The 25,821-nt window shown below is 40.0% G+C and overlaps 2 protein-coding genes across 2 annotated transcripts in view; one reads left to right on the top strand and one right to left on the bottom strand.

The window, feature by feature from the left end:
• Positions 1 to 8,625: 8,625 nt before the first annotated feature.
• On the bottom strand, positions 8,626 to 23,830 carry LOC134528310 (V-type proton ATPase subunit D 1-like). The gene is made up of 6 exons (XM_063361823.1): positions 23,678 to 23,830; positions 21,806 to 21,923; positions 21,117 to 21,264; positions 15,253 to 15,468; positions 14,607 to 14,685; positions 8,626 to 10,370 (listed from the first exon to the last, which is right to left on the bottom strand). The coding sequence occupies exons 1-6, from the start codon at positions 23,716 to 23,718 to the stop codon at positions 10,217 to 10,219; spliced, it is 756 nt and encodes a 251-aa protein (XP_063217893.1). The 5' UTR covers positions 23,719 to 23,830; the 3' UTR covers positions 8,626 to 10,216.
• Positions 23,799 to 25,821, top strand: part of LOC134528308 (nucleic acid dioxygenase ALKBH1) — a 14,012-nt gene continuing 11,989 nt past the window's right edge. Inside the window, exons 1-2 of the mRNA XM_063361819.1 lie at positions 23,799 to 24,187; positions 24,282 to 24,390. Coding sequence (XP_063217889.1) covers positions 24,095 to 24,187; positions 24,282 to 24,390 — 202 coding nt within the window. The 5' untranslated portion in view covers positions 23,799 to 24,094. The remainder of the gene's footprint in view (positions 24,188 to 24,281; positions 24,391 to 25,821) is intronic.

Raw genomic sequence — 25,821 nt, 5'->3', positions numbered from 1 at the left:
TTGCTGTCAATTTGGCATTCGGCGTTATGGTATTCGGCGTTATTGTACGTTCGGCGTCGTGGTATTTCGGCGTTGTGGTAACGACCCGGTCTTAGCTACTTCGCTCAGTCTTTCCACAGGACAGCGCAGTTTTCTCGTCCACGCGCTACGTGTGGCCAGCAACAACCAGAACTGCGCAGGCACATTGTCTCTCAAAACGTTCCACGTAAACCGGCCTTAAGGCTAGGTTCAAAATTTAAAAAAAAAAAAAAAAAAAACATAAGCGAATGAACAGCAGGCCATGCGCTCGACTGAGCACACTACCTGGGAGAAATCTGTTCACAATTAAAATCTTACTGTTAATTTCGCGATGTAGCCCACAACTGTTGGCAGTATTAGTAAGTATCTATATTGACTACCAAATGATTATCCCATGACATCTGACCAGGAATTTGTGACCACAGCTTTTCATCGTATAAATAAATAAGGGTTATATGAAACTTTTAATTAACCATTATAACCAAGACACAATTTTTATTTACAATTTTTGCTAGTGACTTGTGAGTAATAGCATTAATTAATTTTTAAAGCAGGAATTACACCTGATAAATTGTAATATCTCGACAATTTCTTGCCACAATATGATTGATAAATATAAACTTTCTTTAGTCCCTCCAAAATAGCTTCCTACTCTACTCTCATTGGTTGTTGCGCCATGCGACCGTAACAAAAATATATTCATTTCCCCTCTAAGGCCGATCTACAACAGTCCGAACCTGTGGGTGGTCCGCGTCGTTATCCTACTGTGAATGACGTCACATTGTCGAACTGAAAACAGCCCGACTACAATTGCGATGTCCGAATGTACTGTTTTCTAATGTAGTCACAAGAGCGCAGTAAATACAGAGCGCCAAAATAAATGTTTTTCGATAGTTTTCTTTTCCTTCAATATTTTCATGTTTTGTAAATATATAGGCAGCTAAGTTTTGAATATTTAGTTAACTTGTGAAAATTGGTTTGTTCAATAATATTTATTTATATTCTGTAAAGCAAAAGTAAATGCTAATAAATGTTCGTTATTTTCTGTTTACCTTTTGAAACCTTCTGTGCTACCAAAGGACACAGATTGGGACAAAATGTTCAAATTGACCAATGTACTCGGACCATAGCCCACACCACGAATGACGTTAAGAGTGTCACGTGGAATAAGTGTCCGTCGGATACAGGTTAGGACATTGCAATTGTAGACGGGCACTGTTGTGAATCAATAGGTTCGAAGACATGCCGTCAAATCTTGTGCGCACGACCTACTGTTACCGGTACATTATTCAACTGTGCCCCAAGCTTTAGGAAAACTACACCCGTTCGACAACGACGAGGTGCGATGCCGCGGAAGACTGCCATACTGGAAAACTACCATAATGACAGTATTCCACCTGGCCTCTTCGAAAAGGGCGGAAAAGTACCATAACAGAAAACTGCCATAACGCATCGGAATTCTGCAATTTTTTCTTATAGCTGCACTCCATGGAATGAGTGCAGCAGCATTTATTTATTTTATTTGTTTATTAATTCATGCGCTCCGTTTAGTCCCAAATTAGGGACATGGAGCATGTTAAATACAATTTAATAAAATAGAAGTTAAATATAAATCAACAATAAAAATCATACAATCACATTACAAATGGTTCAGATAAAAATTAATGGTATATAAACCTATATCAGTTATAAAATAAATAAATAATAAAGTACACACACACACAGTAGGGCTATAATACAATCAACACCAAGCTATAATTATGCAGAAATCAGAATTAAATTTATACATACTAATATTGGTGATCCAAATATTCAATAATAGTATAAAAGGTATGGGTATGGAGAAATTCCTTTAATTTTTTTTAAATAACATACTGTTCTGAAAACAGAAAATTTGAAGATCTTTGGGCAATTTATTAAAAAATTTAACAGCTATACACTCAAAGCCTTTTTGAGAAGCCGTCAGTGACGAAAATTTAACATGAATATTATTTATTGATCTTGTGCTATACTCATGAATTTGACAATTTAATACAAACTAATCCTTATGATTTGACACGTAAACCAAAACATACTGAGATTGTAAAAGAAGAATTTTTAGATATGTAAATAGAGGTCTACAAGATTCTAATTTCTTTTTATAACACATGATCCTTATTGCTTTTTTCTGTAATATAAAAACCTTACGGCTATCAACAGAATTTCCCCAATACATAAGACCAAACTTCATTGAGGAATGAAAATAAGCAAAATAGACCTTCCTTAAAGTAGCCTGTGATACTAATGAAGACAAGTATCTCAATGTAAAAATTGCTGAACTTAGTTTTTTAGAAATGATAGAAATATGCGCTTTCCAGTTTAACCTTGTATCTAAAGATAAGCCAAGAAATTTAGTTAGTCTTACATTATTAACATTCGCATGATTACCATCATTTACTCCAATATGTTCATTTATCTGATTATTATTACCTAATGAAAACTCCAAATAATTTGTTTTATCATAATTCAAAGTCAAATTATAGCAAACCACTCTTTTAGTTGTAAGAGTGTTCTGTCTCTATTTAGCAATAACTGATTATAAGAATTCATTTTAATTAAGATACTAGTATCATCAGCAAACAGGATAGGGGTAGTTCCAGGTCCAAGACTATAAGGAAGGTCATTAATAAATACAAGGAACAACAAAGGTCCCAGAATAGAGCCTTGTGGAACACCATGCTTGATATATTCTGCATTAGAAAAAATATGGTTATGTGACTTATTATTATATACAGAAACCTGTTGTTTACGTTTTGATAAGTAAGAATTAATTAATTAATTCATAATACCTGTTATGCCATAGAAATGCAACTTATTTAAAAGAATCTCATGGTTAATACAGTCAAATGCCTTTGACAAATCACAAAACAGCCCTTCTACATAATATTTATTGTCCCAGGCATTCAATATTGTAGAAGTAAGTTTAAATGTTGCATCATTAGTGGATAATTTACTTCGGAAACCATACTGCTGTCAACCCTCCAGCTGTTTCTCAGGTTAACATTAAAGCCTACAGATAACGCTTCTGATTGTCATAGTTGCAATCAAAAATCACCGCATATATCGCGCACTAGTAGAAACAAATGTTTCCAAAAATGTGTTATGGGGAGCAGCACCATTATTCTTGTTTCAACGGTTTGAAAAAAAAAAAAAAAACAACTAATTTTGTAGTTTTCCATTATGGCAATTTTCCTCCTGTTTTGACGGAGGCGACGGAAAAGTACCATTCTGACAATATTTCTTATACATTCTACGGAATGAGGCAAACGTAAAGAATTACTCGTAATTTACATTTTTCCACACTGTAATAATTAAAATAATTGTAGGTCATTATTTAATGAGTGATAATCCAACGCAAATTTTCAAGGGATTTCTTATGTAATGTTTTCATTATTAGGGTGATAGAACACAAAAAACTCGGATATTTAGGTTTTTAATATTCATATTAAATAACGTAAAGACTACTAATGTATTTTTAAGAAGCTGAAATGCGAGGAAAATATTTTTGTGTAGTGTAAAAGGCACAGGTCACGAAGCAGGGAGCACAGGTGCTCTAGGGGAGACATAGGTTCTTACATCGAATGTTGGTGGGCTTTGCACAGGCTTGCAGTCTTTCTATTAGTAAATAAAAAAATATATATATTACCTTGCGTAGCGTAATATTCAGCTTCATAAAAACTGTTAGATCAAATTGAAATCCAGTTTTTGTGCCTTACAAAACCTATAAACGAATTATGACACATAAAATAACCACAAAAAACACTGCTACATATCAATCAATACCTTTGCAACAAACACGATACAACACAGCACACAGATAGACAATTTTCTAGTTATATTTTTTTACATATTTGAATTCTTAATCCAAACCAAGACAAAAATAGTAATAATAAATAGAAAATGCAAATATTTTATTTACGAATATAGCATATTCTAAATAATTTTACTTTTAATTCTCTTATAATTAAAATTAGTTGATGCAGAGAAAGTTATAAATTTAATAAGACCTACTGACCTTCATGTGATGCAAATACATGTTGGTGGAAAAAAGCTTAGCATCCAATATAACTCGAAGGTCATAAACGAGAACACCACGTTTAATGTCATTGCTTACTATGAGATAATTCTGATTAATTAAATTGTTTTTTTTTTTACTAAAGGTTATACAATAAATGCTATCGTAATTCAGAGACGTTTGTTAACTTGAAAATCAGATCCGGACAGCTGAAATATCTTGCTGAATAGTTCCACAAACAAATTTCCCAATTATTTATTTTTTTCATCAGCATCTTTTCTTGATCAATTCTTATTACAGTTGGAATATCATTTATTAAATATTAAATAGTTGAGATGAATACTACTTTGCGGAACACCTAATACCATGAAATTGCATTTGCAAATTTGACAGCAAAACGTTTATTTGTAAGATAATTAAAACACATATGTACCACGTATTGCTTGACGAGGCCTAAAATTGACAATGTTGTAATCCTAAGATTATGTTGGAAAGTATCAAAGACTTACCAACATAATATTAGGATTAAAACCTTGTCAATTTTAGGCGCGTGTTAAAGACGATATTCCTGATTGAAAACTATGTATGTGGTTTTACAGAAATAATATTTTTAGGAATAAAATTCATGTGCCTAGTTTCTGACTAGAATTTAACGCCGTCAATAATACTTCAGGAAAATATATACCGATAAATGGTCGAACTCACAACCACTCACTGACTGATGCATACATAATTAAAATATTTTTGTACAAAAGCAAATATTTTTAAAATGTTTTAAATGTTTGTTTGAGCTTTATTTATAACATGTTGGAATGATAATTCTACAGTTACTAAAAACTAAAACGCTACAAAAAACTACAAAAAATATTTTTGCAAAACTCCGTTCCCCCGGAGAAACCCCCGGAATGGCCACCGCATGGGGAGCCCAAGAAAAGAAACGGGCTCCCCATTTGGAAGCCACCTGGAAGGTTTTTTTCTGTTCCACCCACCGTTTCTTTGGTAGCCTGACTTGTTACAAGGGATTGTATTCCTACCAGAGAAAATGCTACCATTTTGTCTGGGCAATCCGCCTTGGAGGAGCCGGGGCGCGAACCCGGGTCCTACAAGTCACAAGGCAGGCGCTCTACCCCAGAACCAGAGTAGTAGAGCGGATAATTGCAGTCTTCTTAACACTGACATGATGTTATTCCACGAGTTTACTGTAGTTTCGTGTGTCATTAACACGTGCAGTAACATCTAACCTCGGTAACGAACAAATTTATGTGTTCTTATCTAAGTTCGTTCAGCATGAATTATGTAATTTCATAACAGCGAAATATAATTTGTATAACTAGTCTGGCAATTTTTTAGTTGATTTCCTGCAAACAAACTTACAGTCCCGCTGTACAATAAATATAAAAAATATGTAAGAGCTTGCACTGTCCATGGTAAAGCTATTTTGAAATAAATGCTAGATATTAAGAGTGTGTTTAGTTAAAATATGTGTGCTTACAAGCATGAAGGTATTGTATAAACATTTTATTTATTTGGTTTTAAAGCCACAGAAAAGTTAACTTTTTTATATTACTTTTGGCTTTCTTTTGTTTTACCGTGCTTAACATGCACAGCTAATCCCTGGAAAGCTATTCAAACAACTGTTTGCAAATAACTAAATATTGGAGGTACTGGGGCAACACGAAGAATTAATGGTAACACTATTTTGTAGTGATACAGTTATTTTCATGTAAATGAACAAATAGTTAAGGTTACATGAACATTTCTGTTCCATTTATAAAGAAAATTTACGGTGCACAACGGCTAACAGAATAAATCAACGATGAAACTTAACAGATAAAAATTGGAAGAAAAAAAAAACGGCTATGCACACACGATGATAGCGTAGACTAACACATTATATGATTCCTAAGATTCGCTCCCACACGCTACTTCGAGAGCAGAGTAGTTGTACTCATTCCATGGAGTGTATAAATAAATATGGCAGAATTCCGTCGAACCCCGCGGTGCGCTTCACGTCTGGAGGGTTGCGTCTGTGACTTCGCAGGCTGACTTTTCCACAGGCCCTGATGGAAGGCCCGTAATGTCTTCCCATTACCCCCAGAAGTGTATTTGTCGAGCATTTAGGGTCGTGTTGGGTGACAGGGTTGTGGAGAAAGCTTTTAGTGATCTCTGTTTGAAGGCTCCTCGGATAAACTGTTAAAAAGTTTATTGCCATTTATGAACATCATGCCAGCCACCTTCATAAAACTCTCTCTCTCTCTCTCTCTCTCTCTCTCTCTCTCTCTCTATATATATATATATATATATATATATATAGCGATGGGCCAATAAAAACTTAGTATCCAAAGGAGTCAATATCCAAGAAAAAATATTCAAAGAAAAATATAAGAGGAAATAAATTAAACTAAATAATTAACTGTTAACCTCTTTAGTGTTTTAGGTCAGTTTTTTTTCCTTTATACTACTCCCTAAGGTGTACTTTTAATGTGTATTTATATAAACAAAATTACATTATATTGATTCTGGAAACTCAGTTTGTGAAACAATCATTTAAAGGGAGCATGTGTAAACACCATGGTTAATAGTTTTCATTTTTTTGTGCATTATTTTAATTATGACCCTTGATGTATACATTTAGATTCGAGTGGTATATTCAAAGTACTCTCTCAAATTCAAATTCTAGATTTGAATTTGAGAAAACTAGAATTTTTTTTTTTAAAAGACCATCTGATAAAAAAATAACATTCAACCCAACACTATGACAAATATCCAATGACATTTATCCTCCATTTGCTCAACATAACAATGCCAATGAATTGTTTGAAGATAGTTTTGTTAATGTTGTGTACAAGAAAACTGGCAAATTTGAAGTAGAAAGAAAAATATAAAGTATGTGCCACAAAACTTTGGGGCTTTCTTCAGTATTTTTGTCAGGTCACAGAGGGCTGAACTGACTATGGTGATAACACACCTTGGCAGATATCAAAAGATCAATGTGTAACAGATATTGTGGTGTTAATAAGTGAACCTAATTTCTACTGACTTCGCAAAACTCTTAAATTTATATTCAGAGCTGTCGAAAGGAAGGTAGTGTAAAGGAAGGGGAGATCTTTGTTAATTTTTGAGATTTTATTTTTATTGTGCACAAGTTTACCATGATAATAGTACAAAAATTACAAGTTAATTGTCAAAATAATTAATTGGAAACCTTCAGGTTATGCAATCCGTGCAAGTTATGTTTACATTTATGGCCACTGTAATGAGTACATTTTTTTTTAATTGTGGCAAAGTGGTTTTTTGGCTTAAAATAACCAAATGGTTATAAAGTGTACATCACTTGTGAGATAAGAAGTGCAATAAAAAAACTCACCCAACTTAAGCTGGATTCACAATTTAAAAAAATAATAGTAACTGTAGGTCATGTGAACAAGATTTGACTGTCATTTTTTCTAACCTATTGATTCACAACTATGCACTGTGTATAGTTGTGAATCAGTAGGTTAGTTAACAAGGTGATCAAGCCTTGTGAACACGGTTAGAGTTATTTATTTCCATTGTGAATCCAGCCTAACATTTTATTTTAAACAGTTTTTTTTTCTTTTCACTTTGGGCAATCATAAATTAAGAATGGCACTGTTCTTGCAAACACAGCTCAAAAATTTGCATACCTTCAAGGCATTTCTGAACGAAATCATCTGATTGTCATGTCATACCTCAATTTATGAAAGAAAAAAAAATCCTGGCTCCTACTACTCAAGGTTTGTTCAGCAAAATTATTACACCTTGCAAAAACCTATATTCCAGTCTTCGTTGTACGTCTGTGCAGGAAAGAGCAAAAGGGGCAATTATTTTTTTAAAATTGGGTTTACATCTCTTCGACAACACTTGTTAGACAAAATAAAATTCTTTCTTTCTGAGGATAATATACAAAAGTTCCATCAAAATATCAGTGCAGTATGTAATAATTTATAGCAAGAGCTGTTTATTATATTGTTAAGTGCAAGTTTGTCTTGTTTGTTGGTCTGTGCGTTAGTTACCTATGAAACAATATGCAACAAATTCCTGATATTTTAAGAATAGAAAGGATGATAGTTGCTGTCAAAGTATAACATTTTCCATAACCTAATATGTAATTTATTATCTTTATCTCAAACTTCCTCTAACTTTGGTCTTCCTGAACTCAAGTCTATTGATGTACCAGAGTTTAAACTAGATCAATGTTAAATAATATTAAACATCTAGTCCAGTCCAAATATAATATAAAAAAATTCCAACTGACCACCAATTAGGACAAGATGTTTAATATTATTTTAACAATTTAATGACTTGTATGTATTTGTATCTTTAAATAAGGTGGAATGCACTATAATGGCAACAAAAACACTTTACCATAATCTGCATAGGGTTGCAATCAAAATGCTCCAAATCCACTGCCAGAAATACACCTAGACCCACAATTTTGTTCAGCACATGCGTTTTAGAAAATAATTTTATTCACTTAGACCCTTGCAAATACAAATATTTTTAACTCTACACAGTACACAAAGAAAAAAACATTTTTGTTGTATATCCATTTTATTTTTCACACTATTTACAAATTTATTGTACACTTAAAACACAAAAAGTATTTTTATTGTTGTAACATTTTTCTATTTGCTTTCCACATGATTTTTGAGGAGAGCTTCATGGAAATTCTTTCTAAAGTAAACATCTGAAACAAAATACATAGCTGCATTTTTAATAGTAATACTATGCTGTGTGAACAAGTAATAAAAACATATCAACATCGCACAATCAGATGCACAGCTACCAAAAAATACTAATCAATTTTAACTTATGGGTATGTGATGTGCAACTACATACATATATTGCAAACAAAAAAATTATAAGGATAAAATTCTGGAATGTACGCAGTCACAAATTTAAAAAAAAAGCATATATATTATGATGTTGGCAAGTGTTGTCTTGTTCATGCAAAATTTTTAAAAAGCCAATTTTATTTAAACACCTGTACATAGCACACAATTATTTCAAGATAGTACATAAATATATTGTTCCTGCAGTGCCACAGAAATGCATCTGAAATTTTGCTTAAGATCACTGTGTTTTGTTTCTAATACTCGGTTAGTTGTGATAAGTTCCAAATTGTACATTATACAAAATTACAACTAAAAAGCCACAATGAGAATTAACTTCACGTTTCAGGACTGTCATTGTTATCAGCACACTATTTTATTAAAAAAAACTTTAAAACCTTTTCTGGTCAGTACATTGGATTCAGAATCCATTATCAACTGTAGTGTAAAGGTGCAGCTGATCCAGAAATGATGGAAATACACGCCATATTCTAAGTTGTTACTATTTTGATGTTCCTGAATGGGGCAGAGTAAATAACAAAACTTTCAAGTTTTAACTATATTTTCTGGTAAGTACAATTACCCAGATGAGTTCTCACTGCATCCCTTCAATGCAAACACACTAAAACAGACAGAATTTATTTTTTTAGCATAAGCAATTCATACTTTATAATAATTAAATATTTTTATGAATTATCCATTATTTATGTGACAGTGATAAGATCCTTTCAGCTCAACAACTATTCACCAGGTAGGACAATCACAAACACTATATTCAATTTCAGAACAATTTAGAAAGTTGATAAGATTGTATGAATGTACCAGTTTGGTTTTACTCACACATTCTTTTCTAGGCAATTATAAGTTGCTATAATAGGACAAAACCATTTACCAAACTAAACCATTTAGGTTTAATCAAAGTTATCCGGAAATGCACAACCAATACAGGGAACACAAATCTTCTTCCATCATAACCCACACCAATGCCATTTACAGCCGTGCGAATCCGTAATCTTGTACAGCTGTGGGTCAATTGCTATTTCCAATACCGAAGTATCAAAACAAATCTCATGGCCAAACTACACGAACAAACGAACAATATCAAAGAGCTGGCAGTGCTACCTGGAGCAAATCTGAAGAATAAACAGCTGGTAGCCAACACAGTCTTTCACTCTGCACCGATTGCCAAGTACAATGCCACCAAGAAGGAAGAAATTTTTTTTTTTGTCGACTACCAAAAACTACGGATGGTTGTTCCACTTGCGGACGCGCGATGCCTAGCGCGCCAGGTCTAGAAGAGAATGTCTTCGTCACCCTCATCAAGGATGGTTTGTGCGTAGTCGTTAACTGGCTTGCCTTCCGCCAGGGCGAGTGCTTTCAGCTCGTCCGCTATAGCCTCTGCCTTCTTGCGAGCGATACGCTTCTTGTCCTGTATCTTCTTCAGCCTGCAGACAATACCACATGATTAGAACCAGGGCTGTCCACCACCCCCTTTTCCCATACCGATACCTGATACTGAAACCAACCTTTATAATTAATGGCCACACTTTGTAAATAAGTACCCTGTTGAAACACATTTTTTTTTAACAAACTTGTTGATGAATACCATTATTTGATTATAAAATCTAAAATAAAATAAATCACATTCAAACAATGTACTATATCATTTATTTGTTATGTAGATATTCTCTAGTTTATTCACATTTAATAAAATTAATAATATTTGTTTTAACGTTTTAACAAATACAAGCTGAGTGACATGATCTGGCAACAAAGATAATCTGTGGGCTGTCACAATCAACAAACAATGAACCAGCAAGTATTTGGAAAACAAATATATTTTGCTGTTACCACCAATACCTTGTGATTGGCAGAGAGCTGAATACAGGCTGATATCCGATACTATTAGTATTGGTATCCAAACAGCCCCAATTAGAACACAGTTTATTTAATTGAGACTACAAAGCTTAAAATGTATCTGGTTCAAAAAACTTATTTATCTGTATCATGGTTTGTACCCTCTTGTGCAATAAAAAATTATGGAGTTTTTTACTTCATCTCCTTTACCACTACCAATAGGTATAAAATTATTTGTAATATCACAAAGTCTCTCAAGAAAATAACAATGTTAAATAGTAAATGAACAAAAAAAAATTATGTTGGTTATGTTTCTGATAAGCCCCTAATGTCCCGAATTATTTCTGGAACGCATATTAAACCCAAGCATAGTGTCTGTATGAAATTTGTAACCCTAAAATTTCATTAGCTCACTAAATTTAATTTAATTTATTTGATAAGCTCTAATAAGACAGTAAAAAACACCTCTTTAGTTTAAATGTGAGATAAAGAGATATGAAACATAAAATCTAAATTCACCAATTGTACTGCACATTTGAGAAGTGTTGTGTGCTGACAATTCATAAAACAAAGAAAACCAAAGAACCTGCATTTATTCATTCTTTGCACATGATAGTCTTTATTAAGTTTTTGATGACTCAGTAAAATTCAAGGACTTTTAAAGGCTCTAATTCAATAGAAGACAAAAAAGATTTTTAAAGGAGATCAAGACAGCCTACAAACCCTGTATATGTACATATGTATAATATTTGAATAATAAACCAGTTTACATAGCAACATACCTGAAATAAATCTATGTACAAACATGATTATACAATATATAAAAATAAAAAATAGCATTTACTTGCAACATTCTCTACGAAGTTACATTATTATGAAAATAACTTAACAATGCATTTTTAAAACAGGTTTAAGAAAAAAATAATTACTAACTAATTAGCATGTTTTGTAGTTCCCAGCTCACCTGAATTTTTTTTTAAATATAATATATTATATACCCTTGAAGACTTCCTTGACAATAAATTGCTACAAAATATAATGCAGCAATTCAGGGTATAATAAAATAAATAAATGATATGTTTTTTTCCCCTAACAACTTAATAAATTATTTAGAACCTTGTAGAAATATCAGCAACTTTTTTAAATTTTATTTTAAACAAACCAAAAGTTATATTTTAATCACTAAGGATGAAAACTGTTTACCTATAATTAGTGCCACGATTATATGGTAATGCGCGATAAAACGAAATAACACCGAAAACCGCTTGAAAACACGAAATAAAACGAAATTGTGCGAAATCCGCGATGTGTCACGAAAGTTCGTCTATCCTGATTATTTAAGTTTTTTTTTTTTTTTTTCCATTTTGTAAGGACAATTCACTACCTTCAGCACAATCAAATATTTCTTACAGTAACTAGCAGCCATATAGATTATATGCGACGGTGATTTATTATAGATTTTAAAATGAAGTCTCGGAATTAACGTAATATTTTCTTTAAACGGTAATCTTGTGTACCACAATAATTTAAGATGTTGATAACTATGATACAATGGCCGCCGTTCACTTTCTGTAAATACAAAAATAACAAACGTCCAAAATATGTTTTTCTAAGATTACGTTTTTAATCATTAAAATATTACACACTAAAGCGCGTTGCTTTTACTGTTTATTTAAAATAAAGTACGTAGGCTACGAAAATAAAATTAACCCTGCTTAACGTAACGAATGTAAATAATAAATAGTACATGTTTGTCGGTATTAATTTTCACGTACGTATGTTGGTATTCTGTATGCGTTTGTATTCGCATCTATTCTCCATTGTTTTGATCTTTCCAGCACGGCAAGTAACGAATGTAAATAATAAATAGTACATGTTTGTCGGTATTAATTTTCACGTACGTATGTTGGTATTCGGTATGCGTTTGTATTCGCATCTATTCTCCATTGTTTTTATCTTTCCAGCACGGCAAGTTTTTGCGTATTGAGAGGTTAAATTCTTCCTATGTGATTAAAAATGTTTTGATAATGCCTAAAACTAAGGTTTCTGCCAGTGACCGATTGAAAGAATTTTCCAGTGAAGGATTTTATATCAGTGATAAAATTTTAATGTGCAAATTCTGTAACTGCAGGCTAGACTACGAGAGACGCGATACGCTTGTGAAACATGTCACGAGTGAGAAACATAAGCGTTTGAGGCAAAACTCATCTGTTAAACGACATCCTTGTCTAAGTCTTTAATGCCATTAATTTGCGGTTCAACCCAAGAAATGTGAGTAGGGTTAGCATAGAAGATGCAAACCTACAGAAGTCTCTGCATAACTTGCCTTCTGTTTCCCATCTTCCCATTGATACATTCATACATGGCTATGTTGCTTTCAAAAAAATAATTGAGGATGAACTTTCATTGCCAGAAACAAGCCAAATTGATGTTGCAAAGGTACTTTGCTCCCTTAAAGGGGACTACAGTGAATTTGCTCAAGCCAGTTTAAGGGCAATCTGGTTCCCAACATCAAATGTTGATGCAGAACGTTCATTTTCCAGGTACTCACTGGAAGTTAGTGACAGAAGACGTCTCACTCCAGAAAATGCAGAAAATTTAACTATGATAGCATTTCAATAAAACCGTCTTAATAGTAACTTTGGAAGTGCTTAATTGTGTAATTTTGTAGTGTATGTGATTGTAATTAAGTCGTGAAATTTTTAGTAGTTATTTAAAAGTTTGAATTTATGAATTTGCAAATGAACTTAATTATCTATGAATTTGCAAATGAACTTAATTGTAATTAGATCATGAGGTTTTAGTGTTTATTAATATTTGTTTTAATAAATTTGCATGTCGTACAGAAAAGCAAGAAAATTTTGCCGTGGGTATTTTGAGCAAAAAAATAAAACCATATAACACCGAAATCTTTATTTCTTTACACCAAAATTTGTCTTAAAATAACACCACAAAATCTTGACTCTACCTATAATATCTTGTAAGCATGACCAGAATGATAAATTTTTACAAATTTTTTACCTTGTGTGCACTAGAAGAGTAAGTTCATTAATATAATAATACATTTTTTAATGTATTTGTACCAACACAATTAAACAAAATTTTTGGAGAAGCCTGAATGTCTGTAAAATTAATTTTGACTGTAATTTACCATCACTAGGGGCCACAGGCATACAGTAGTCACAATTAAGCATTTATTTATGCTGTGTGACACTCTAGACCTCTGGCTAACTCACAATTGGTCTAATGTGCACATACATGAAAACTTGAAGAAATTAGTTAGGCGCTGAAAAAATATTTAAGTTAAAAAAAATGTTGCCAGTGAGAAAAATACTTATTTATACATAAATAAAATGAGGGATTGAAGAGGGAGGTGGTGGCGCAGAGAAGAGACAGGTAAACCTTGGCCCCTCACAAGGAGGTGTGATAGCACTTTCAAAATTGAAACGGAAATGATAAAATAATTTTTGCCTCCCCTCCCCAGGGGAATTTTACAGTTTCCGTCCTGCTGGCACCATACTAGTTGCTGAAAGCCAAACATAATAATGGTGTCAAGTGATTGATGTATGTAAAAAATCATCAACTCTTTAGAATTAATTTAAATGTTTAGATTAATTTTTTTTTACTTATTTAACAAATTAATTTAAAATTGGTTCATGTTTTAAGTAACTAAAACTGTTTTCCTTAACAGCTGAACAGTTTTCACTTGAAGAAGCTAGATTAATGATGATAAAAAAAAACACTCACGCACGCGCACATACACACAAAAGTATTAATACCCAGTACAGTACTAACATGCCATAATTGCAATGAAACTGACATACCTGAAAAACTCCTCTCGCTCCAGTTCATCCAACTCGGAGATGATATACGACAAAGTGCTCTCAATACGAGGTATAATCACTGAAACAAATATTAACACAAAAATTTGTATAATCGATCAGGGAGATTTGACCACACACTGAAAGGCCTTACAACATATAAAAATGAAACACCCAGGAGTTTGATGGCAGGATGGCGGAAAAAAAATATTACACAAAACGGATAAGTATCTACTACTGTTAAACTTCTACATTCTAATATTTTTTTAAAATTATTTAACTCAACTTGCGAATCAAAAAACAAATTATTCACAAATATTTAACAAAATTTTTTTTTATCAATTTTAAACATTACAGTTAAACCTTTGACATTTACACTTCACAGTAGCCCAAGTAAAAAATTCATACAAAAATACAGAAAAGACTTTTTATTCTTGCATGAAATTGTGATTGCTTGTGTTTTTTACTTCTTATGGAAGATAGCTGCCAGACACGGACAGCAATGTTGAGATATAAAATGTGTTTAGTATTGTATTACATGAACGGTGACGATTTATGGCAATGTAACAAACTGTGACAGCTGATGGAATCAGAACCTTCCTTGGGCTGTCACGACAGCTACTGGTATAAAGGAGAGACGCTGCCTCACCGTGCTCGATGGCATTGACCCTGCGGTTGGTGATCTTGATGACCTCGTCTAGGGTGACGAAGGACGTCTGCAGCGACGCCAGCTCCACCAGCAGCTTCACGGCGCTCTGGTAGTTCTTCTTGAGCTTGGTGAGCTGCTGGCCGCCGCGGGCCAGGCCCGCCAGCTCGTACGTGTCAGTGCCATCCTGGTAGCTCTCGAACACCGGCAGCGTCACGCCTGCAATGCCAGTCCCTCGGGGTCACCGCCCCGCCAGTCCCCCGGGGTCACCTCCCCGCCAGTCCCCCGGGGTCACCTCCCCGCCAGTCCCCCGGGGTCACCGCCCCGCCAGTCCCCCGGGGTCACCTCCCCGCCAGTCCCCCGGGGTCACCTCCCCGCCAGTCCCCCGGGGTCACCTCCCCGCCAGTCCCCCGGGGTCACCTCCCCGCCAGTCCCCCGGGGTCACCTCCCCGCCAGTCCCCCGGGGTCATCGCCCCGCCAGTCCCCCGGGGTCACCTCCCCGCCAGTCCCCCGGGGTCACCTCCCCGCCAGTCCCCCGGGGTCACCGCCCCGCCAGTCCCCCGGGGTCACCTCCCCGCCAGTCCCACGGGGTCACCGCCCCGCCAGTCCCTCGGGGTCACCGCCCCGCCAGTCCCTCGGGGTCACCGCCCCGCAAGTCCCCCGGGGTCACCGCCCCGCCAGTCCCCCGGGGTCACCTCCCCGCCAGTCCCACGGGGTCACCGCCCCGCCAGTCCCCCGGGGTCACCTCCCCGCCAGTCCCACGGGGTCACCGCCCCGCCAGTCCCACGGGGTCACCGCCCCGCCAGTCCCTCGGGGTCACCGCCCCGCCAGTCCCACGGGGTCACCGCCCCGCCAGTCCCTCGGGGTCACCTCCCCGTCAGTCCCTCGGGGTCACCGCCCCGCCAGTCCGTCGGGGTCACCTCCCCGCCAGTCCCTCGGGGTCACCTCCCCGTCAGTCCCTCGGGGTCACCGCCCCGCCAGTCCGTCGGGGTCACCTCCCCGCCAGTCCCTCGGGGTCACCTCCCCGTCAGTCCCCCGGGGTCACCGCCCCGCCAGTCCCCCGGGGTCACCGCCCCGCCAGTCCCCCGGGGTAACCGCCCCGCCAGTCCCTCAGGGTCACCGCTCCGTCAGTCCCTCGGGGTCACCACCTCGCCAGTCCCCCGGGGTCACCGCCCCGCCAGTCCCTCGGGGTCACCGCTCCGTCAGTCCCTCGGGGTCACCTCCCCGTCAGTCCCCCGGGGTCACCACCCCGCCAGTCCCCCGGGGTCACCTCCCCGCCAGTCCCACGGGGTCACCGCCCCGCCAGTCCCACGGGGTAACCGCCCCGCCAGTCCCTCGGGGTAACCGCCCCGCCAGTCCCTCGGGGTCACCACCCCGCCAGTCCCTCGGGGTCACCTCCCCGCCAGTCCCACGGGGTCACCACCCCGCCAGTCCCTCGGGGTCACCGCCCCGCCAGTCCCTCGGGGTCACCGCCCCGCCAGTCCCTCGGGGTCACCTCCCCGTCAGTCCCACGGGGTCACCACCCCGCCAGTCCCTCGGGGTCACCGCCCCGCCAGTCCCTCGGGGTCACCGCTCCGTCAGTCCCTCGGGGTCACCTCCCCGTCAGTCCCACGGGGTCACCACCCCGCCAGTCCCTCGGGGTCACCGCCCCGCCAGTCCCTCGGGGTCACCGCTCCGTCAGTCCCTCGGGGTCACCTCCCCGCCAGTCCCTCGGGGTCACCTCCCCGCCAGTCCCACGGGGTCACCACCCCGCCAGTCCCTTGGGGTCCCCGCCCCGCCAGTCCCTCGGGGTCACCTCCCCGTCAGTCCCACGGGGTCACCACCCCGCCAGTCCCTCGGGGTCACCGCTCCGTCAGTCCCTCGGGGTCACCTCCCCGTCAGTCCCACGGGGTCACCACCCCGCCAGTCCCTCGGGGTCACCGCCCCGCCAGTCCCTCGGGGTCACCGCCCCGCCAGTCCCTCGGGGTCACCGCTCCGTCAGTCCCTCGGGGTCACCTCCCCGTCAGTCCCACGGGGTCACCGCCCCGCCAGTCCCTCGGGGTCACCGCCCCGCCAGTCCCTCGGGGTCACCGCCCCGCCAGTCCCTCGGGGTCACCGCTCCGTCAGTCCCTCGGGGTCACCTCCCCGTCAGTCCCACGGGGTCACCACCCCGCCAGTCCCTCGGGGTCACCGCCCCGCCAGTCCCCCGGGGTCACCGCCCCGCCAGTCCCTCGGGGTCACCGCCCCGCCAGTCCCTCGGGGTCACCTCCCCGTCAGTCCCTCGGGGTCACCTCCCCGTCAGTCCCCCGGGGTCACCGCCCCGCCAGTCCCTCGGGGTCACCGCCCCGCCAGTCCCTCGGGGTCACCGCCCCGCCAGTCCCTCGGGGTCACCGCCCCGCCAGTCCCCCGGGGTCACCGCCCCGCCAGTCCCCCGGGGTCACCGCCCCGCCAGTCCCTCGGGGTCACCGCCCCGCCAGTCCCTCGGGGTCACCTCCCCGTCAGTCCCTCGGGGTCACCTCCCCGTCAGTCCCCCGGGGTCACCGCCCCGCCAGTCCCTCGGGGTCACCGCCCCGCCAGTCCCTCGGGGTCACCGCTCCGTCAGTCCCTCGGGGTCACCTCCCCGTCAGTCCCCCGGGGTCACCGCCCCGCCAGTCCCTCGGGGTCACCGCCCCGCCAGTCCCTCGGGGTCACCTCCCCGTCAGTCCCTCGGGGTCACCTCCCCGTCAGTCCCCCGGGGTCACCGCCCCGCCAGTCCCTCGGGGTCACCGCCCCGCCAGTCCCTCGGGGTCACCGCCCTGCCAGTCCCTCGGGGTCACCGCTCCGTCAGTCCCTCGGGGTCACCGCCCCGCCAGTCCCCCGGGGTCACCGCCCCGTCAGTCCCTCGGGGTCACCGCCCCGCCAGTCCCTCGGGGTCACCGCTCCGTCAGTCCCTCGGGGTCACCTCCCCGTCAGTCCCTCGGGGTCACCTCCCCGCCAGTCCCACGGGGTCACCACCCCGCCAGTCCCACCCTCGGGGTCACCTCCCCGCCAGTCCCTCGGGGTCACCTCCCCGCCAGTCCCACGGGGTCACCTCCCCGTCAGTCCCCCGGGGTCACCGCCCCGTCAGTCCCTCGGGGTCACCGCCCCGCCAGTCCCTCGGGGTCACCGCTCCGTCAGTCCCTCGGGGTCACCTCCCCGCCAGTCCCTCAGGGTCACCTCCCCGCCAGTCCCACGGGGTCACCTCCCCGTCAGTCCCCCGGGGTCACCGCTCCGTCAGTCCCTCGGGGTCACCGCCCCGCCAGTCCCTCGGGGTCACCGCTCCGTCAGTCCCACGGGGTCACCTCCCCGTCAGTCCCACGGGGTCACCTCCCCGTCAGTCCCCCGGGGTCACCGCCCCGTCAGTCCCTCGGGGTCACCTCCCCGCCAGTCCCACGGGGTCACCTCCCCGTCAGTCCCCCGGGGTCACCGCCCCGTCAGTCCCTCGGGGTCACCGCCCCGCCAGTCCCTCGGGGTCACCGCTCCGTCAGTCCCTCGGGGTCACCTCCCCGCCAGTCCCTCGGGGTCACCTCCCCGCCAGTCCCACGGGGTCACCTCCCCGTCAGTCCCCCGGGGTCACCGCCCCGTCAGTCCCTCGGGGTCACCGCCCCGCCAGTCCCTCGGGGTCACCGCTCCGTCAGTCCCACGGGGTCACCTCCCCGTCAGTCCCACGGGGTCACCTCCCCGTCAGTCCCCCGGGGTCACCGCCCCGTCAGTCCCTCGGGGTCACCGCCCCGCCAGTCCCTCGGGGTCACCGCTCCGTCAGTCCCTCGGGGTCACCTCCCCGCCAGTCCCTCAGGGTCACCTCCCCGCCAGTCCCACGGGGTCACCTCCCCGTCAGTCCCCCGGGGTCACCGCCCCGTCAGTCCCTCGGGGTCACCGCCCCGCCAGTCCCTCGGGGTCACCGCTCCGTCAGTCCCACGGGGTCACCTCCCCGTCAGTCCCACGGGGTCACCTCCCCGTCAGTCCCCCGGGGTCACCGCCCCGTCAGTCCCCCGGGGTCACCGCCCCGTCAGTCCCTCGGGGTCACCGCCCCGCCAGTCCCTCAGGGTCACCGCTCCGTCAGTCCCTCGGGGTCACCTCCCCGTCAGTCCCTCGGGGTCACCTCCCCGCCAGTCCCACGGGGTCACCACCCCGCCAGTCCCTCGGGGTCACCTCCCCGCCAGTCCCTCGGGGTCACCTCCCCGCCAGTCCCACGGGGTCACCGCCCCGTCAGTCCCTCGGGGTCACCTCCCCGTCAGTCCCTCGGGGTCACCACCCCGCCAGTCCCTCAGGGTCACCTCCCCGCCAGTCCCACGGGGTCACCTCCCCGCCAGTCCCACGGGGTCACCTCCCCGTCAGTCCCTCAGGGTCACCTCCCCGCCAGTCCCTCGGGGTCACCGCCCCGTCAGTCCCTCGGGGTCACCTCCCCGTCAGTCCCTCGGGGTCACCGCCCCGCGGTACGGTGCGCGGCAGCCGAGCACGCTTCGTGTGGCACCTCGCGCACCGATCATCCACCAATTTAACCAAACAACATAAGTACACAACAAAATTGATAACATTTAGGCTGGCAGCAGTTTAGTGTTAGTAATAACATGATTCCTTTATCTGAATACATTATTACCGCACACATACATTCACACTACCCTTTCTCTATCCTGTTCGTTAAAACCAAAAAAAAAAGGGGGAAAAAAATGCACATATCAAAAAGCATGTGACAAAAACCAAACATAACAGAACCAAATATATATACTAACTACAAAACAAAATAGTAGATATATTGTCATTTCAACAAAAATACTAAATACCATCATGTCTACAAAATAAGCAGCTGGGAGACCACCTGAGAGTGTTTCCAGCGAGCTAAGTCCACGAGGAGCGGCAGTCAGCATGACGAGCGTGTTTGAGAGGAATTCTAGGTTTGGTATGTATTAATAAAGCTTTCTCTGCAATAAAATATCATTTGAAATCTTAAAAACAATAAAACTTCATGATATAACATTTTCCTTCAAAAAAGTACACAGTAACACTATTGGGAATGTCTACAAAAACTTTCACCATCAATAATTTAGTTAAATTTAACTTTTTAAAGAGAATATGGATTGATTTTTCCAGCATAACAAAAAATGCAGCAAAGAAACATCGCTACACTAACACTTGTCCGAGAGAAAGGAGCGGGACACTTATTCCACGTACCCTCCTTGCTATCAAGTGTTGCACTTTAAGTTATTTCACTTTTTTAATAATAATAATAAAAAAAAGTGGCTATCTAAAATAGATTTTGCTGATATATTGCAAAAAAAATTCATCCAGAAGAAGAGAATACTTTTGATTTTGACACCAGGAAGCTAATGTGGGAAGTCTCCTGAACTATGGGTTAATTATTATTCCACTGCAACTTCATAAAATGTTGAACTTAAATGAAATGACCCCCAAGTGTATTATAATACAGTACTTAAATTCAATCAATATAAGTAGTAAAAGTACATTATTTTGAATTAAATTGTAATGTAAATTTGGATTGAAATCAATCTATGATAGTAACCTTACAAGAAAAGAAGTAATTACTACTATTTCAGAAATTATTTATTTAGCTGCTGTACTTTCTATTTTGAAATTTTTTCAATCTATTATCATCTTCAAAGTTTCTACTACTTTAAAGATATAATTTTAAAGTCAGGCCTACACTAGCAACACAAAAGTGATGTATAGAAAGCATCTTTACTAAATTAATATTTTTATTGAATGGGTAGAGTCAATTACTGTTTTAAAAAGGGTTTCAATAAAAATTCTACATTTTGTTTAGTTAATTTAACTCAAAATATTTTGTGCTACAGTTCCTACATAGCTACCACATGCTAAAGAATCACAAAATTCTACCGAAAGAAACACACCTGCTACGTTGTCTCTCTTGGTGCGAACCTTGAACTGTGCTTTCGTCACGTTCTGAAGGACAACTTGATTGAAGTCACCCGTAGCGAACTTGGCTTCCGCAAGTGAGAACGCTGCTTCTTTCATCACTTCGCCCATGAGGGTTTTAGTCTGGAAAACAATAATTACTTAAAGTCTGCTAATGGCTCCAAACGGACTAACAGAAACACTCATCCTATGCTAACTTAAATGACGTGCAGGTCTATAGAAACATTTTCTACTATTTGAAGACTACTGATATTTTGCTGTCTGATTTGGCATTCAAACAACATTTGAGAAATTGGACACAAATATATCATTTATAATTCAATGATATTTAAAGGATTTCAAGGACCAAATTTTTTTTCTCCCAGGTTCAGTAAATGAAAGAAAAACTATGAAAATAATGCCAAGCATAAACATATATCAAAGTACTAACAGCCACTAAAATTTAATGTTTTAAAGAAACGATTAACCTTAACACGGTTGTGAACACAGCAATATGCAGACATATGTATGTATTTATACTAAAACAAAGAAATACACATCACACACATATCAATATCTCGATAACTGCTTATTACGAAGCCAAACAACTTTTATATTTAAAAAACAACTAATATGTCTATTTTTATATATATTTAATGTCATAACATAAATAAATAACACATACCTCAATAATCTTCCCGAGTATCATACGAAACCTCATCTGTAAAGCATCTGCTTTCTTCTTCAGTAAACTGTGACCCTTCTGAGCTCCCTTCAATCTTGCTTTCATAAGCATCTGCGCTCTGAAAAAGAAACAAAATAAATACAGCTGGCATTACAGTATATTTCTATCCATAAACACACAAAAGTACCAAACATTGCACGTCAGGATGTGACAAAGTTGTTGTAATCAACACAAAAAATTATTTAATTTCTCTCATTTTTATATAATTTTTATAAGGTATAATAAAAATTAACTTAAATATAATTGTCCTCAAAATCAGCTAAAAATGCCATAGTATTGATTTTCATTATCTGTATTAAATTTGCACTATTTAAGTGTTCCAAATATTTGATACAAACAACTGCAGTAAGTCCTCACTTTTACCAAATTTCAAACCACATAAAACTTTTTCTGGCAGTGGTGAGAACCTGAGTTTACTTTATTTATTAATTTAAATTGTTACATGCCTACAAACAGTTAAAAAAACTAAAACAGACATAAACCAATTTGGACAGAGATAAGTAAAACACAAGGAAAACCACTAGACATTGAAACAATAATAAACATTAGAAATAATACAACATTACACTAGATACTAGAAAGTATTATATAATATTTTATGATTTAAAAATATCTAATAAATCAAATTGTCTTTATTGTTTATCTATTAAAGGAACTAATCTATCAAATTTGCTCAAATGATTGATATGTCTGTAAAAAAAAATATAATTCCTTAAAGAGTACAAATTAATGGTTGTTGTAGACTACTGAATCTTGAGACTTAAATACTATTTTTAATTAAATGTAGAATTTCTAGCTATCCACTCAAAACTACGAGCAGTTAGAGCATTATCTCTACGAGGAGGTACAGAAGAGACAAATTTCAAGGTTCTAAGATTAAAAAAAAAACATACATAAGCTATTTAAGATTTGTCCTTATGTGCTTACTGTCTCTCACCAGCCTTGCTACTGAGCAGTCAGTGATCCCTGTGGTGATCAAAACTAAGACCAATGCATGTTATCAACCAAATTTGGTTGAAGCAAAATTCTGCATTTACAAAATGAGACATTGTACTGATAAATCATAGATATGGCAAACATCACATTGTGTCAAAAGTAGATATTGCAAAGTAATTAATTTTTTTTTAAATAGGTAAAATTTTAGGGAGTTTATTTTATGGCCACATCTAGTGGGGGGGGGGGGGGGGAGAAAGATTGTGCCCCTATGCCCACCCCCTCTAAATCTATTACTGCACACAACACTTTTTTTTTAAAGTTCATTGGTGATGCAGACACATGCTAGGCAAAGGAAAAAATTGTTTTATATTTGTTTTCATTCCACAATATTTTACTAATATAGGTAGTTTTAAAAGAAAATTTTCTCTCTTCATAACTAAGCAGTATGACATTTGACGTCAACTTTTATTTTTGTTATATTGCAGTCATTAGTAGATACTCTAAACCTATATAGAACAAGTTACAATGTAAGTAATTAATAGTTATTGGAAATATTGTACTTAGTACAGACAATATTTCTGAAAATTTCATGTTAGTATTTTGTAGAGGCTGTTTCTTTGAGGAAATCACCAGCATGTTAATGCTCAGTTAAAATAATAATTAAAACAAATAAACGTATAGCCAAAAAACACTATTCTTTCTGTAATATAAAAGGTGCACAATTTTTTAAGTATTTAGAAACACAACCCATACAAGTGCCCATTGCAACCTACTTGCTCTTAGGAGACCCTCCCACTTTCTAACAAGGATGTCACACCTGGCCCCAAAAACTACGCACAGTTAACATAAATAAGTACATAAATCCAAATATATTACCCTCTTGAAGGAAATATAGGCAGTCGATCTTTGTTAGACATTTTCAACCGTAATTTAACAAAATCAAAAGCACATTAACCCACTACCAGTATCAGTCAGCTGACAAGACATACGGAAAGATAAAACAAATGAAGTGCGATCAGAAGTGAGTATCGAGATTTTTTTTTCCTCCCAAGCGTTCGAAGTTTACAGAAATAATAAGATATAGTGCTTCATTTTGATGTTGTTAGTTACTAAATTTTAATTACAATTTTCTACACATATTTGTTTTAAGAATTTCATAGCAAATTTTGTCGATGTATAAAATATTTTTAAAAAATGTTGTATGATGTTGCTAGCAATGTAAAAGTAAACAGGCAGGCGCGTGGCACGAATTTTGTAAATATAACCTAACACTATTCGTTAACTCGTAATCAGATGTTCAAGGCTGATTTTAAATATTATAAAAGTAAACATCCCAATCCAGAATTATCAGCTATAATAAATATAAAAGAAAGTTTTACGGAACAAGTAAGTCATTTTTTATTATTTTTTTTTACTTTACATTTAGTACTAATTGAAAATTAATCCATCTCATTTTACACCCAAAAATTTTTATTTTCAGAAAAGAATAATTGCTGCGTTTGATCCGAAGGCTTCATCTACGTTACCACGTTCATTGGGGCTGAAATCAGTTACAGAATGGAATATCTGTGAATTATCTACAAATCCAGGTAATTCTGGTTTTTGTAATATTCTAGGATGGTACTTATTGAGTTATAAAAAAATTTGCCATATTAACGGTCCGTACTGTTGAATTCCTGTGTAAGAATTCTTTCACCCTAGTGAATTACCTCTTAACAGATGAATCACTGGATACATTGTTATAATTGTTTTACTGACCCATTTGACATAACATGCATTTTATCTTGTCCATGATTAATACAAAACATAAAGACTACAGAACGTCTTAATATTTATAACTGACAAATTCGATGTATATAACTGCATTTAACATTTAACAGAAAATATAGGTATACAAGACAGTGTAACATGACAACAGTGAATATAATAACTTTTGGGTAGGCTCAACACAAATGGGAATATACTAAGGACAACATATATGAGGCAGGCACCACATGCAGGTAGGCACTACAACATGTAGGCACGACATACAATGTGGCCACCATCTACATGCAGGCACCACCTGCTAAGGCTACTTGCACATACACCAATTTTGGACGGCCGGTAAAATATCAGCCGTCCACATTCCAGTAGTGAAACTTTGGAGGGCATTGGAGCTTGCACACTGGCCAACCATGGACCGGCACCGGAAAAAAGCCGGTTAGCAGCCGGCCACTGCCACTGTGGACCACGGGCGCCGGGAATAGAGTGGCGCGCGTGTTCAGACCGGAGCTTGCACACTCACTGATTATTCACCAGCCATCCTCCCTCAGTTCTCGCTGTGCCTTCTCGCCATACAGTTGACTTTGCGCGTATAGGACTAAAATATAAAATAGTGATTCGGCAGTGAGTTTTGTATACGTTTGCAATGGATTAGGATATAGACAATGATATACTTATTTCGCTAGTGGAAGGAAGACCAGTTTTGTGGGACAAAACTTTGGACACGTTCAAAGATAGAAATGCGACTAGAGATGCATGGAGACAGGTTTGCTGCAAACTGAATGAAGGTTTTGAGGAAATGGAGAGCAAAAGAAAAAAAATGTATTCAATAAGTAGTATACTATAAGTCATACTTAATTAGTTCTTTATAATATCATGTCTACAATATTTGTCATACAATATTGTGCAAATAAAAATACTTGTTGTAGCTCATGTTAAAAATAATTTAAGGGTACCCAAACCTAAAGTATTTATAATCATTATAAGTTTTTTTACATATTTTATATTTCTTCAGAGTCTTGGCGTGTGTCTGATAATCATAGCATATCGTAATATTTGTTATTTAAAACTGTACGTACTTTTTAAGTAAATTAGATTCAAAAGTTAGAAGGTAGAAGTAAATAAAAACAGAATATAAGTAACGTAAAAATGACTCCCTTCAATTTGACATATTGGACATAAGCAACCTTGAAAAAGTTGTATTAATAACACCCACATGTAAATTAAATTTCCTTTACAGTAAAAATGTTTGGAGCTCT

This window comes from Bacillus rossius, chromosome 1 (genome assembly GCF_032445375.1).
Source record: "Bacillus rossius redtenbacheri isolate Brsri chromosome 1, Brsri_v3, whole genome shotgun sequence".
Classification (NCBI taxonomy): domain Eukaryota; kingdom Metazoa; phylum Arthropoda; class Insecta; order Phasmatodea; family Bacillidae; genus Bacillus; species Bacillus rossius.
This window is presented reverse-complemented; position numbering and strand designations above follow the sequence as displayed.